The following is a 13,726-nucleotide window of genomic DNA, read 5'->3' as shown; positions in this document are numbered from 1 at the left end:
CACCCTACAATGTATTTTATCCTTAAAACACTTAACCCTGTATAAATGATATTTCAGCTAAGTGAAATGAGTACTCCACCATTTATTTTCGTTTGGTTAAGCTCGAAGGAAATCATCCTTTACTTTCTATTCGCCAGATAGAAGCTATAGATTCCATATTTATGTTAGCGCTCCCACTCAATTGCACTAGCGTGTTCCCCAAATGTACGTATCACCCTGACCCAAAAGTAGGCTTAACTAACAAATCAAAGAACACGAATAACACTCTTGAGATTGAACCTAATCATATCAGGATTAAGATCATTTGATATAGGATCAACATGTGATATTAAATTGAATAGATATTACGGTAAATTCCAATATATCTAATCAAAGTTCAATATCGGTCCCTTCCGATGTATACTCCATACATCCGATACTGGTAAACTTTGCCAATGTCCTGGAAAGGACATAACACTTTTCCAAGGTGTAAGAATACCTATCGCTGATTATACCATGTTAGTCTAAATCCAGTGTTCTAAGAAATCAGGGAATAAACTTTCGAACATTTAATTAAGATTATATTCCACTGTGCTGACAACACTATAATCTTTAACAAACTCATATGTTCTGGACTTAAATAGAATTCATACATTATATATATAATCATGAAATAAATCATGTGAACCATGCAACATAAAATGTTATTTCTGATCTTTATTAATAAGTAAATCTGATTATATTTAAATGGGTTTTATTTAGGGCACAAAACCCAACACTGCATATCCATATACTCTCCACCCCTATCAGTTCGCAAGATCTTTAATGTTTTACCTAATTGGTTTTGAGCCAAAGCATAAAACTCCTGAAACTTTTCAAATGCTTCAGATTTCTTTTGCATTAGGTAAATGAAACTATATCTAGAGAAATTGTCAATGAAAGTGACAAAATACTCATAACTACCTCGAGCTTTGACATTCAGTGGTCCACAGACATCTGAATGTACTAACCCAAGGGGTTGTTTGGCACGCTCTCCCTTTGCAGAGAAAGAACGTTTGGTCATCTTTCCTTCTAGGCAAGACTCACATAAAGGTAATTCACTTAAGACGACATTTTTCAATGGACCGTCTTTGGTTAACCTATGGAGTCTATTATAGCCTACGTGACCTAAATGTAAATGCCATATATAAGTTTGATGATCATTATCAATATCTTTTCTTTTAAGGTTTCTAGGTCTAGCAACATTGAAAAGTTCATTGTTTAGTGCGATTTGTATATCCGGTCTCAAAACATAAAGCCCTTGTTCCATGTGAGCAACACATAATTGAAATCCATTTACGAGAAATTATGCAAACAGAACTCGAAAAATTCAATTTATAAAATTGTGTTTGTAAACATGAAACACTAATCAAGTTTCTACTAAAATTTGGAATAAATTAAACATTTTCTAAAACTAAAAATTTCTTTTGAAACTTGAGGCGGGCTTTTCCTTTGGCTTGGACCGATACTAACTCGCCATTTCTAACTTTGAGCTTTAACTCCTCTGGGTTAAGATAATCCCAAGTTTCAAGTAGCTGCAATGAAGAACAAACATGGTTAGTAGACCCAGAATCAACAATCCATAAGGATTTGTTATTCTCTAAACACATGATTCAAAGACAAAAGCATTACCTTCGTTCGAATTGTTTAGAAGTTTGGGACATCGTTCTTCCCGATGTCCCTTCTCATTACAATTTGAACATTGAAGAGTATGACTATCAATTGTACTTGAAGAAGCAGCATTGTTAGAAGCTTCATTCTTAATTCTTTTCCTATGACAAAAGTTTGCAAAACCGGGAGGTGGCATTGCAATCAAATTTCGTTCATGAGCTCCCAATTCTGCTTCTAGCTTATCCATGTCGAAAGAGTTAAAATTGTTGATCATATAAGATACAACAAATCCATTATACTCTGGAGGAAGACTATTAAGTATGAACTGAACCTATTGTTCTTTTGATAATTCAATTCCAAGTAGATTTGCTTTTTGGAACTTAAGATTCATCATCAATAGGTGCGAGTTAATGACACTACCAGGGTGCATTTTCACATTATAGAGTTCATTTGCAAAGGCATTGACTAGGAGTGGGTCAGGGTGTGGGTTATTCATTTTGGCACTACAAATATCAATAAACAGAAGTAAATCATTTGGTTCAATAAATTCATACACAAATTCAGAAAATAACAAGTATAACAAATATATTTATAAAAATAACAAAAAATCTAACATATTTTTATTTTCCAAGGTTTTCAACAAACTGATAGTGTCCCGTTTAGACGAGAGTCAAAGCATCATCCATTGAATAGAGTGGTCAACTCATCTAAAATGATAAACATTCTAGCAACCTTTTATTCGACCGAAAAGAGAATCCGCCGTTGTCCCGTTTAGGTGAGAGACAAGGTCATTCCTATTTCATGAGCCCCCACCATTGTTTCAAACTTTTGTAAGTCTTACTAATAGTCGCCACCATTAGGGTGATCCATACTAAAAATAAAACACTTACAAATAATACTTATCTTTTGAGATTCTATGTCGTTAAATTGCTAATGAATGTTCCTCTATTAGGGAGGATTACTCATTAAAACAAGAACTATGTAAAACCAACAATGGAGATCGAATGTCTCTTGATCAAAGCCCATTATTTAAAAAATGCATTTTTATTTAATCATTTATTTTATTTATCTTTTAATAATTAAAATTATAAATTATAGTTGGTCTGAAAAAAAATTATTTTCTTTTAAAAAATTCCAACTTTAATTAAATTTTTAATTATTTAATTTTCGAAAATTAAATATAAATATAAAATTCAAAATTAAATAAATAATTAAAACATAATAAATAAAATTTGAAAAATATCTAATTTAAGTTGTTCTAAAATAACTAAATTTTCAACTTAAATTATTTTCAAACAAAATTTAATTAAATAACTAATTAAGTTGTAACCACTTAATTTGAAAAATATTCAATTTTAAGTTGATACAAAATTTAACAAACTTTCAACTTAAAAAATATTACAAGAATCTTCAATAACTAATTCCTAGAATTCCTCAAATTAATTTTGAAATTAAAAGAAATATTCAAATTTAAGTTGATAAAAAAAAAATTAGTTAGAAATAACTAATTTACAACTTAAATAAGAATTTTTAATGAAATATTAAAAAATAAGCTTCAGAAGGAATCTAATGAGTTATAATTCTATATTTAATTAAATACAAGAAAAATACATATAGTTTATCTTGAATTAATTTCATTAAACTAAGTGTGTTTTTCTTAAATTAATTTCAAAATATTCGAATAAAAAATTAATTTCATTTATTTTGAAATTAATTATGTTTCTAATCAATTTTATTAGGTTAAACTAATTTAATTAACCTAGTATAGTCATTCAAATCGGGTTGTTCATATGAGGGAGGGCTGGGTTCAGTATGTCGTACCCATTGCTATTGGCCCCTTAACTCTCACACAAGGCCCAAAAGAGAGGAATTTAACCTTAAAATGAACAACTGTTATTAATTGAATAGGCCCAATCACTAAATGGGCCTAAATAAAATCTATTATGGTGTGACATTTTATTTAGCAGCCTAGTCCATTTTAATTACAAAATTAAATGGGCTTCCTATATGCATCTAAGCCCAAAGCAAACATATAGGCTCACACTGGTACACAGATTTAGATGGATCCTATCATGTTACTAGGTCATACACAGATGAAAGAAGAATGCAAAATTTACCTGTTACAAATTATTGGTTTGACCTATTGACAATTGAACCATGGGTTAAAATCAGATCATTGGATCTGTCAACAAGTTAACCATGGCAATTTAGATCAAGCAATAATAGGTTTTATAAAACTTGTTTTACACTCAAACAATATAAAACACATACACCAGCAACAAGTTGGATAATTGGATATATGGTTTATTTAATTTTAAATTATTAATTTATTTAATAATTTCGAAAATAAAATAAATATTTTTTTTTTCGGAATATAAAGAATAAATAAATAAATTAAAAAAAATTAAAACTAAACCTATAATTTTTGAAAAATTAGGTTTCAACTAACCTAAGTATCATTTCCAAAAAGAAATGCTATCAACTTTTCAAATTTCATGTTATTTTTTAAAAATTAAATATTCAATAAAATAAATGATCATTTAATATCATTTTTCTGATTTAATAATTTAATTTAAATTAAAAAATAACAAAATTTAAAAGTTAGCATAATATCCTATTTCTATTGAAAATATCATGATTAAACTAATCTTATTTGAAATCTAAATAAGGTCAATTTATTATAAAAAAAAAATAGAATAATTTAAAAATATTAATATCTCACCTTAAATTTAAAAATAAGATAAAATAATCAAATTTTAAAAATAAGATAATTAATTAAGCCCAAAAAAATAGATTTTTTACCTATTTTCAAGCTTCAAATTTCACTAATATCCTAAATTAATTTTTTAAAAAAATACTAATTAATTTAATTCTGATAATTAGATTTGAAATATGAAAAATAAAAATCTAAATACAAAACTACACAAAAAATCTGAAATTAATTCCATGAAAAAGCATGAAAAATTGAAGAAAATTTAAAAAATTGCAAGTTGTACGGAGCTAAGAAAATTTGAAAAATAAGGTCAATTTTTTAAAAATTGTGTTGCACACCATCCGCGCGCGGAGCTAGGGATGCACGACCGAGAAATCTCAGTCAGAGCCGCCCCCTTACCCTGGCGTTCAGACAAAAATGGAGATACCCGACCGAGAAAACTCGGACATCTCCTTATCTGAAGCGCGCGTGACCGAGTGATCACTCGGATCCGCGCGCGTATGGGGTGTTTCCACCCCTATCTTTTTTCAAAAATTCAAAAAATCATAACTAATTCAAATAAAATCAAAATTAAGTTCTGTAAAAAAGTAAATTGCTTAGTTTTTCCCAAACTATCCAAAAAAAATAATTTCAGAATGAAAATTCAATTATTTTTCATAAAAATTTCAAAAACATCAATCAATCATCAAATAACACACAGATCAGCATGAAACCATCCAAATCACACACAAATCATTTGAAGTCCAAATTTCTTGAAAGTAAATCAATTACCATGGCTCTGAGGCCAGTTGTTGGAATTATTTTACCAGGATCTTAGATTTACTAACAAGTATGTTATTAACATCCTAAATATGAACTTCTAAAACGATATGAAATAAACACATATAAAGTATAAGAAACATTACAGTGGTTGCAGCGGAATATAATGTCTCCTTCCACTCAGATCTCTAACCCTTGTATCCTTTCTTTAGCAGAGTATCACCAAGATCTGAGTCTGAATCTTCTTCTCTTGAAACTGGATTCTTCACAGCCTTACACACTATGATTGAGTACTACTTGATGTGTGTGGGCACTCACTCTTTCACTATAGGCTCGGTTTAGAAGAGAGGAAGAGAGAGAGAGTATGGTTTCGGCTAGGGTTAGGAAGGAGGCTCAAATTTTCATCTGAAGGAATGAGATGCATCATCTTTTCCCTTAAGCCATCACTACCTATTTATAGGAAACGACCTAGGGTTATGTTAGATTTATTTGGCATTAAAATAATGAAAAAATAAATAATAAATATTCTATATAGTAGTCAGCCATGTATGGATATTGGGTCCCACTTTGCATTTTTTTCATTTTCTCATTTTTCCATCTTATTTTCTCAAAAATGCGAATTTTCTAATTTAACCACTTAAATGTCAATTCTAATTATTTAACAACTAAAAATTAATTATTAAATAATATTGTCACTTAATATATTTATTAATTAGACTTATGAAAATCTCTTTATTGACAAATTAAACCCTAGAAACTCTTTCTTCACAATTAAGCCCTTGCTTAGTGAAAATTCATAAACTAGACATAGTCTAATTTTAGAATTATAATTGATTAATCAAAATCAATTAACTGAGTCTTACAAGTAGTATTGTCTCAACTAGTATGGAGACCATGGGCCTATATATCTAAGCTTCCAATAAGCAGACCCAGAATTTACGAAGTAAATTCAATGACTTATTCATTCCTTGTTGCATCCACCATAGAGCTTGAATTGCACTCTCAGTTATATAGAACGCTCTATATGTTTCACGATATAGATGCGCTGTCAGTTATCCATTGTCATAATCCCAATAATCAATGATCCTCTATAGATGATTTACATTGTATAGGGATTAAATTACCGTTACACCCTTCAATGTATTTTATCCTTAAAGCACTTAGCCACCTATAAATGATATTTCAGTGAACTAACATAATCTCTGAAATGAGTACTCAACCATTTATCTCTATTTATCCAAGCTCAAAGGAAATCATTTCACTTCTATACCCTGATAGAAGCTATAGATTCCATATCTACGTTTAGCGCTCCCACTCAATTGCACTACCATGTTCCCAAAATGTACGTATCACTCTGACCAAAAAGTAGGCTTAACTAACAAATCAAAGAACATGTATAATACTCTTGAGATCGAACCTAACCATATCAGGATTAAGATCATTTAATCTAGGATCAACTAGGTGATATTGAATTGAATAGATATTACGGTAAGTTTATCATATCTGATTCAAAGTTCAATATCGGTTCCTTCCGATGCATACTCCATGCATCCAACCCAAGCTTTATTTTAACCAATGCCCTGGAAAGGACATAGCACTTATCCAAGGTGCAAGTAAACTATGTTGTAGATTATCATATCAGTTAAACCCTGTGTACAGATAAATCTAGGAATATACATTTAATCACATAATCTTGATTATTTTCCACTGTGCTGACGACACAATAAACAAGAATATACATGTGATAAGGATTTGGATTAATTTATAAATCAAATAAATAAATAAATGATAACATGAACCAAATGAAACAATAAGTGATGAAAATACTTCTGTTTCTTTATTGATATTTAAAAGATAGAGCTTACACTGAAATAGAGTTTTATTTAGGGCATAAAACCCAACAGAGTGGACATAAGTAGTGTAGCTCCACCAGTCTTCCCTCTTAATGTACATAGTATGGCACCATCTCATCCACAAGCTCTCTTTCCTATTTGCAATGGCCCATACATATTTACACATTGCAGCCTTATTCCACTCTTCTAGCTTTTTAATGCCCAATCCACCCCTATTTTTGGTTGACATACAACCTCCCAAGCAATTGCTCCAGCTCCATGAAATAATGCTTATCCTTTCCAAAGGAAGGCTCTACATATTGCTTCTATGCCTTTAAGAATTTTCCTTGGTATAATCATCATTTGACTCTAATATGCTTGGATAGCAATTAGAACTGAGTTAATTAAGGTGATTCTCCCTGCAAAAGATAGCTTTCTCGAGCTCCAACTTTTGATTCTTGCAATCATCTTCTCAGCCAACAAGTCACATTCTCTCCCAGAGATTTTCTTTGCACAGATTGGGATCCCCAAATAAGTTAATGGCAGCTCATGTTTAGTAAAATCATATAGCTACAACACCTGGTTTGAGACCTTCTACTGCATAATACTACAGTATATTGCAGTCTTATTTGAATTAAGGTATAAACCAAATGTTAAGGAAAACAATTTTAAGGCTGTCAATATGTAGATTATACATCTAAAGTCCCCTTTGCAAAAAAGAAGAGCATCATCAGTAAATGCCAAATGATTTAGCTTGAGATCCAAACATCTATCATGATAGTGAAAAACATCCTTCTCACCTATCTTCCTCATTAGTCTTGATAGGTATTCCATGCCCAACACAAACAGTAGAGGGGACATAGGATTCCCCTACCTAAGTCCTCTCTTAGATTCAAAAAAACCATGCAAAGTTCAATTGAACATGAGAAAGAATTTAGAGGTTTCGATACAATTCATAATGAGCTTAATAAAGGCATTAGGGAACTTTAAACCTATTAGAATCTTTTCAATGAAGTCCCACTCAATAGTATCATAAGCTTTTTGAAGCTTTAATTTAATCATGCAACTAGGTTTGTTAGATTTCCTTCCATAATGTCTCACCAAGTCTTGACAAATCATTATGTTGTGACCAATAAATCTACCCTTTGATAAATCCACCTTGTGAGTGAGATATTCTCTCAAGTAAGATTTTCCTGATTCTAGAGCTCAAAAGCTTGGTTGCAATCTTATAGATAACATTGCAACAAGCAATTGGTCCAAAATCCTTGACTGTGTTAGGGCACTTAATCTTTGGAAGCAAAGTAATTATTGTTGAGTTAATTTCTTTGAGAATTTTACCTGGCTCCAAGAATGATGTCACATCATTAGAAATGTCATCAATAATAATTTCCCAGTTATCTTGGTAGAAGAAGCTGGAAAAACCATCTGGTCCAGATGACTTGGTTCCAGGAATACTAAAAAACAGCCTGCCTCACTTCTTCTTTGGAAAATCCTGTAGCAACACATTAGCCTATTCTTAGGTCACAACAGGCCCTCTAGCCAAAATCCCAGCCTCAACTAATCTTCTATTTTCCATTTTGGTACATAGTAAATTCTTATAAAACTCCAAGAAAGCTGCAATAATCAATTAAGGATCATGTACCCTACTGTTGGGAATATTTTACTAGGAAATAGGTTTACTAACAAGTATGTTGAATTAACATCCTAACTATGAATTCTCTAAAACAATGAAATAAGCACATAAGAGTTTAAGAAAACCTTACATTAATTGCAGCGGAATATAATGACTCCTTCCTTTAAAGATCTCTAGCCCTTGATTCCTTTATATTGCAGAGCATTATTAAGATCTGAACCTAGATCTCTTTCTCTCCTTTGGGTTTGGTTACCATCGTCTTACTCACTATGATTGAGTACTTGACTTGCTATGTGCTAGTATGGCACTCTATCACTCAAGGTTTTGAATGGTGAAAAACAATGAAGGAGACTGAAAACACTATGGGAGGAACTCTATCATCTACTAGTTTTCGGAAATAGAAAACTAGGTTTGATTTGGTTGAAGGCATCAAGTGGATGAGTGAGAGCATCATGTTCCTTTTATAGTGTTTCAACTAGGGTTAAGGGCTGAATTATATGGATTAAAAAAGAATAAAATATTGGGCAAAATAAACACTATGGTCGGCCCCTTAAAGGGACAATCTCTAATTACAATTTTGCCACTTTTTTCAACCACTTATTCTTCTTTCAATAATATTTTATTTTCCGATTCAATCCTATAAATGCCAAAACTATTTATTTAATAATTTTAATTAATTACTAAATAAAATTGTCATTTATATAATTTATTAATTAGACCATACAAAGTCTCTTAATTAATAAATTGACTCCAAAACCTCTTTTCTTCACAATTAAGCCCTTGCTTAGTGAAAATTCTTAAATAATACATAGTCTAATCTAAGAATTATTATTGATTAATTAATTAAAACTAATTAACTGAGTCTGCAAGCAGTATTATCTCAACTAGTGAGGGGACCATGGGCCTATATAACTGAGCTTTCAATAAGTAGATCTAGAATTTACCAAGTAAATTCTCTAACTTATTAATTTCGCATTGCACCACTATAGATCTGCAATTGAATAGCACTCTCAATTATATAAAATTCTCTATATGTACCACGATATAGATACGTTATGATTATCCATTGTTTCAATCTTAATAGTCAAAGATCCTCTACAAATGATCTACACTGAATAGGGACAAATTTACCATTCTACCCTTTGATGTATTTTATCCTTAAAACACTTAGCTACTTATAAATGATATTTCAGTAAACTAATATAATTACTGAAATGAGATCTCAATCATTTATCTCTATTCAGCTAAGCTCGAAGGAAATCATCGTTTCACTTCTAAATACTTATAGAAGCAATAGATTCCATATCTATGTTTAGCGCTCCCACTCAATTAAACTACCATGTTCTCAAGATGTAAATATCCGCCAGAACCATAAGTTAGTATCCACGAACAACTTGAAGAACATAAATAATACAACTAAGTTGAACCTAATCATATCAGGATTAAGATCCAAAGACCTAAGATCAACCATTGATATTGACAGCAAGATATAACGGTAAGTTTATGATATTTTTTTCAAGATCAATATCGGTCCCTTCCAATGTATACTCCATACATCCGATACTAGTATACTCTACCACTTCCCTGGAAAGGACATAACACTTATCCAAGGTGTAAGTATACCTTATCGTTGATTATCATGCCAGTCTAAATCTAGTGAACTGACAAATCATTGTGTTATCCCAATTTTTACACTCTCACGTGGCATCACACGATGGTGACACGTAAAATCAACTTTACATACCTACTCGCAAGAGATATGCCGAACAGAGCACCACATATATTTGCATGGACAAAACCTTCTTAACCGGGGAGTGAGAAATCCGAATAGCACTTGCATCGTGAGTCACAAGAGAAATCCCTATAATTTTGGGATCATATCACAGAGATATGGCAAGCTGTCCAAATCCCTTGATCAATGTATTCTGTATTTAATGTGTAATCTTGGCAATTATATTTGTTGTAATCAGAAGGGAAACTTCTTCCCCACAGTTTATAGCCCTATAAATAGTGATCCATTCTCACTGGGCAAAGGGTCAAAAACTTATCTAAGAATCCATATTCAGAGATATTATTTTAAAACCTCTAAGAGGAGGAATCTTTTCATTCTTTGTTCTTAAGTCAATACAAATCAAGGGGAGTAGGCTATTACCGAACTGCTCCGGGCCGAACCTCTATAAAACTCTTGCGTCTTTATTTATTATATTTATACTACTTGTCGCTTATAATTTAAACTCACTATCGTTGGCTAAAAGCGAGGTCAATATTTTGGTGCTTTCATTGAGAGCCAGAATCACAGGATCACTCTTTACTTCAACTCTAATCATAAACACGATGGTGGTACAGACTTGTAGAGGCGTGGTTGATCCAGCAAATCCACAGGCAAGAGATCCTACACTATAGAATCTAGGGAATGCAAGGGTTCCACTAGCCACAAATCCCGAACAACCATCAACTGTAGGTCAAGGTGTGACAACTCCTTTGAGTGGAATCACGCCTGGTGCGCAAGAGACTGGAAATACCAGTTCGGTAGCCAATCAGGTCATTCCCAACACTAAAGTCCCGCCCGCAACAAATGCTCGAACAATCATTGGAGATGACACCGAGATCCAAATACTCTGTGCTGCTCTTGGAATCATGCAAGGTCATACCAACACCCTGCATCATGATCAAGAAGAACTCCATGCTGCGGTGAATCTCGCATTCGAAGAGAAAAGGCATATGTTCGTATAATGGAGGGATAAAGAAATGGAAATGTTAAGGGCTCAACAAGCAACCATTGATGACCAAACAAGGCAGGCCACCGTGCTGATACAAAAAGCCTATCAAGCTACCAATCAGCAACCTACAACTGTCATCCACCTGGGCGAGTCAGAAGAAGATCCAGCCGTGAACACTTCTCAAACCCTGAATGATCAGTCGTCCAATCCTTGGTCACAGGTTCCGCCTGTGGGCCAAGCGGTAGGTGGGCAGACCTTGTCTAGTAATTTGTCAAGAGAAGTCATACCCAACAACTCTGCCAAAGTTAATGGTTCCGGCCAGCTGATCGGCCAAACTAATCAGAAATGATTTGAACAGAAGGAGAGGGCTAGACGAGCAGCATGTTATGCGAATTGTTCAACCCGGAGCCCTGCTCAAAATCCCGCTCAAAGGGATGCTAACTAACAAATATGTTCCAAGGCCTGGCCGGTCAGAAGAACAATGACCTCGAGTTGGACCGAGCACGTGGATTCCCTTTCTCCCCAGAGATCAATATCTTAGAATTGCCTCACAAGTTTGAGATGCCAACCTGGAAAATGTATACTGGAAAGGAAGATCCCCTATCCCATCTCAAATACTTTGAAATGCAAATGGACCTGCAAGGAGTACGAGGAGATGTATGTTGCAGAGTTTTTCCTGCCACCCTCTTAGAAGCCGCCCAGCAGTGGTACTTCAAGTTGACAATCAGAAGGTTCAACTCATGGAAGGCTTTCTCCTCAGAATTTCATGCACAATTCTCTTCTTCACGCCAACTCTCGTTGCACTTGGAAGATCTGGTCGAAGTGAAGCAAAGACCAGGAGAACCTCTCCGAGCTTATATCGGTAGATTCATGACGGAGGCAACGAAGGTTGCATGGATGACCGAAGATGGGAAATTGTCCGCGATACTAGGGGGGATCGAAGTTCCTGGAGAACTTTTGAACGATATCAGAAAAAACAGACCAATAGATTCTATGAGTGACTTCCTTGACCGTGCAGATGGCCTCATTAAGCTTGAAGAAGCTGTTCTGCGAGCAGAAGTCAAGTATAAACCTGGCCAGCTAAAGGCTCCCTCCACGGGAACATCCATCCAGCTCCCTTAATACCCAAGCAGTTAAATCTCGAGTGGTAAACGGTCCCACAATAACAATAGGTAAGGCAATGAAAAAAAGGGAAAGTTCGTTGGCAAAACCGCATAGGTCCCCAGAGAAAATCCTACCAAGTTTACTGCTTTCTCTGTCCTGACAAAAGATATACAAACTATCTACATGGCTACTTAGTCATTAGCTCAGTACATGAAGCCCGCACCCATGAAAAAAGACTCAAGCAAGAGAGACATGACAAAGTTTTGTCGTTTTCATGGGGATTATGGTCATGACACCAACGAATGCAATAATTTGAAGCGGGAAATTGAATTTTTGATAAGAAAGAATAATCTGCACGTACAAAAATATGTCAAGGCTGACCAAAATCAAAGGGCCAACAACAATCAAGATTTACTACCACCACCAGTAGATGGACATTTGCAAATCATCATTGGAGATCCGCACATAGCTGGAAATTCAGGAAAAGCCCGGGAAAGGTATGCTCGAACATTACAGCATGAGCAAGAAGAAGTGATTTTGGTCGCCGAAAAGAGGAAGCCAAAGATACTACGGGCAGGAGAACCCACCATAACATTTAGTGATGAAGATGCTGTCATGATTAATTTCCAGCACAATGACCCTTTGGTTGTGGAAGTCTAGATAGCCAACAAGATGGTAGCCCAAACCATGATAGATAATGGAGCCTCTACAAATATTTTGTTCAATACACCGTATGAAAAGGCGGGGCTCCAACTCAAAGACTTAACAAAACAAAACAAACACAATTGCATGATGATTATGAATAGAAAATGAAATTCATTAAGGGTAACAAAAGCATTTGAACCCAAGATTAAAAGCCCAGTCAGCTAGTTGTCTGAAAAATGAAAAATAAATTCTAAGTTTAAAGACTGCTTGGTCGGCCACCTTGTCTTAAAAAAAGGCCTTATGGCCAAACAGATATATAAAAAAAAAGATAGTAAAAGGAAGCATTTAAACAGATGGAGTTCTAGGCTCCTTGTATGGGTCAGTTAGGTCAGAAGGAGCTGGAGGATCGTTAGTTTGAGAAGAAGGCACTTCAACACTTAGATCAGTGGGAGAGGTGGAAGTGGTCGCCTCAAATTCCCCTGTAAGCCACCTGAGCAGTACAGTAGTCGAGAAACATGTCTTTGAAATCGCCCAAGTAATCAAAATTTTCCTTGGGATTGGCCTTTTAAAAGTCATAAAAGATCTCGAGACTAGCTGTCTCTAAGGAATTCACTTTCCCTCCGAGGCTCGCCACTTTAGACTTGTGTTGCTTAGCCTCCGACTTATGCTTCTCAACCTCAGGCACAAGCTC

At 34.0% G+C, this 13,726-nt stretch overlaps 1 protein-coding gene across 1 annotated transcript; it reads left to right on the top strand.

Moving 5' to 3' along the window:
• Positions 1 to 12,600: 12,600 nt before the first annotated feature.
• LOC133036008 (uncharacterized) lies at positions 12,601 to 13,050 on the top strand. The gene has a single exon (XM_061112474.1). The coding sequence runs from the start codon at positions 12,601 to 12,603 to the stop codon at positions 13,048 to 13,050; it is 450 nt and encodes a 149-aa protein (XP_060968457.1).
• The last annotated feature ends 676 nt before the right edge of the window (positions 13,051 to 13,726 follow it).

Source organism: Cannabis sativa, chromosome 3 (assembly GCF_029168945.1).
Source record: "Cannabis sativa cultivar Pink pepper isolate KNU-18-1 chromosome 3, ASM2916894v1, whole genome shotgun sequence".
Taxonomy (NCBI): domain Eukaryota; kingdom Viridiplantae; phylum Streptophyta; class Magnoliopsida; order Rosales; family Cannabaceae; genus Cannabis; species Cannabis sativa.
Note: the sequence above shows the minus strand (reverse complement) of the source record. Positions and strands in the feature narration are given on the sequence as shown.

Bases quoted from the DNA above. Each gene is read 5' to 3' on its own strand.
- LOC133036008 (XM_061112474.1), top strand. From the start codon at position 12,601: ATGAAGCCCGCACCCATGAAAAAAGACTCAAGCAAGAGAGACATGACA.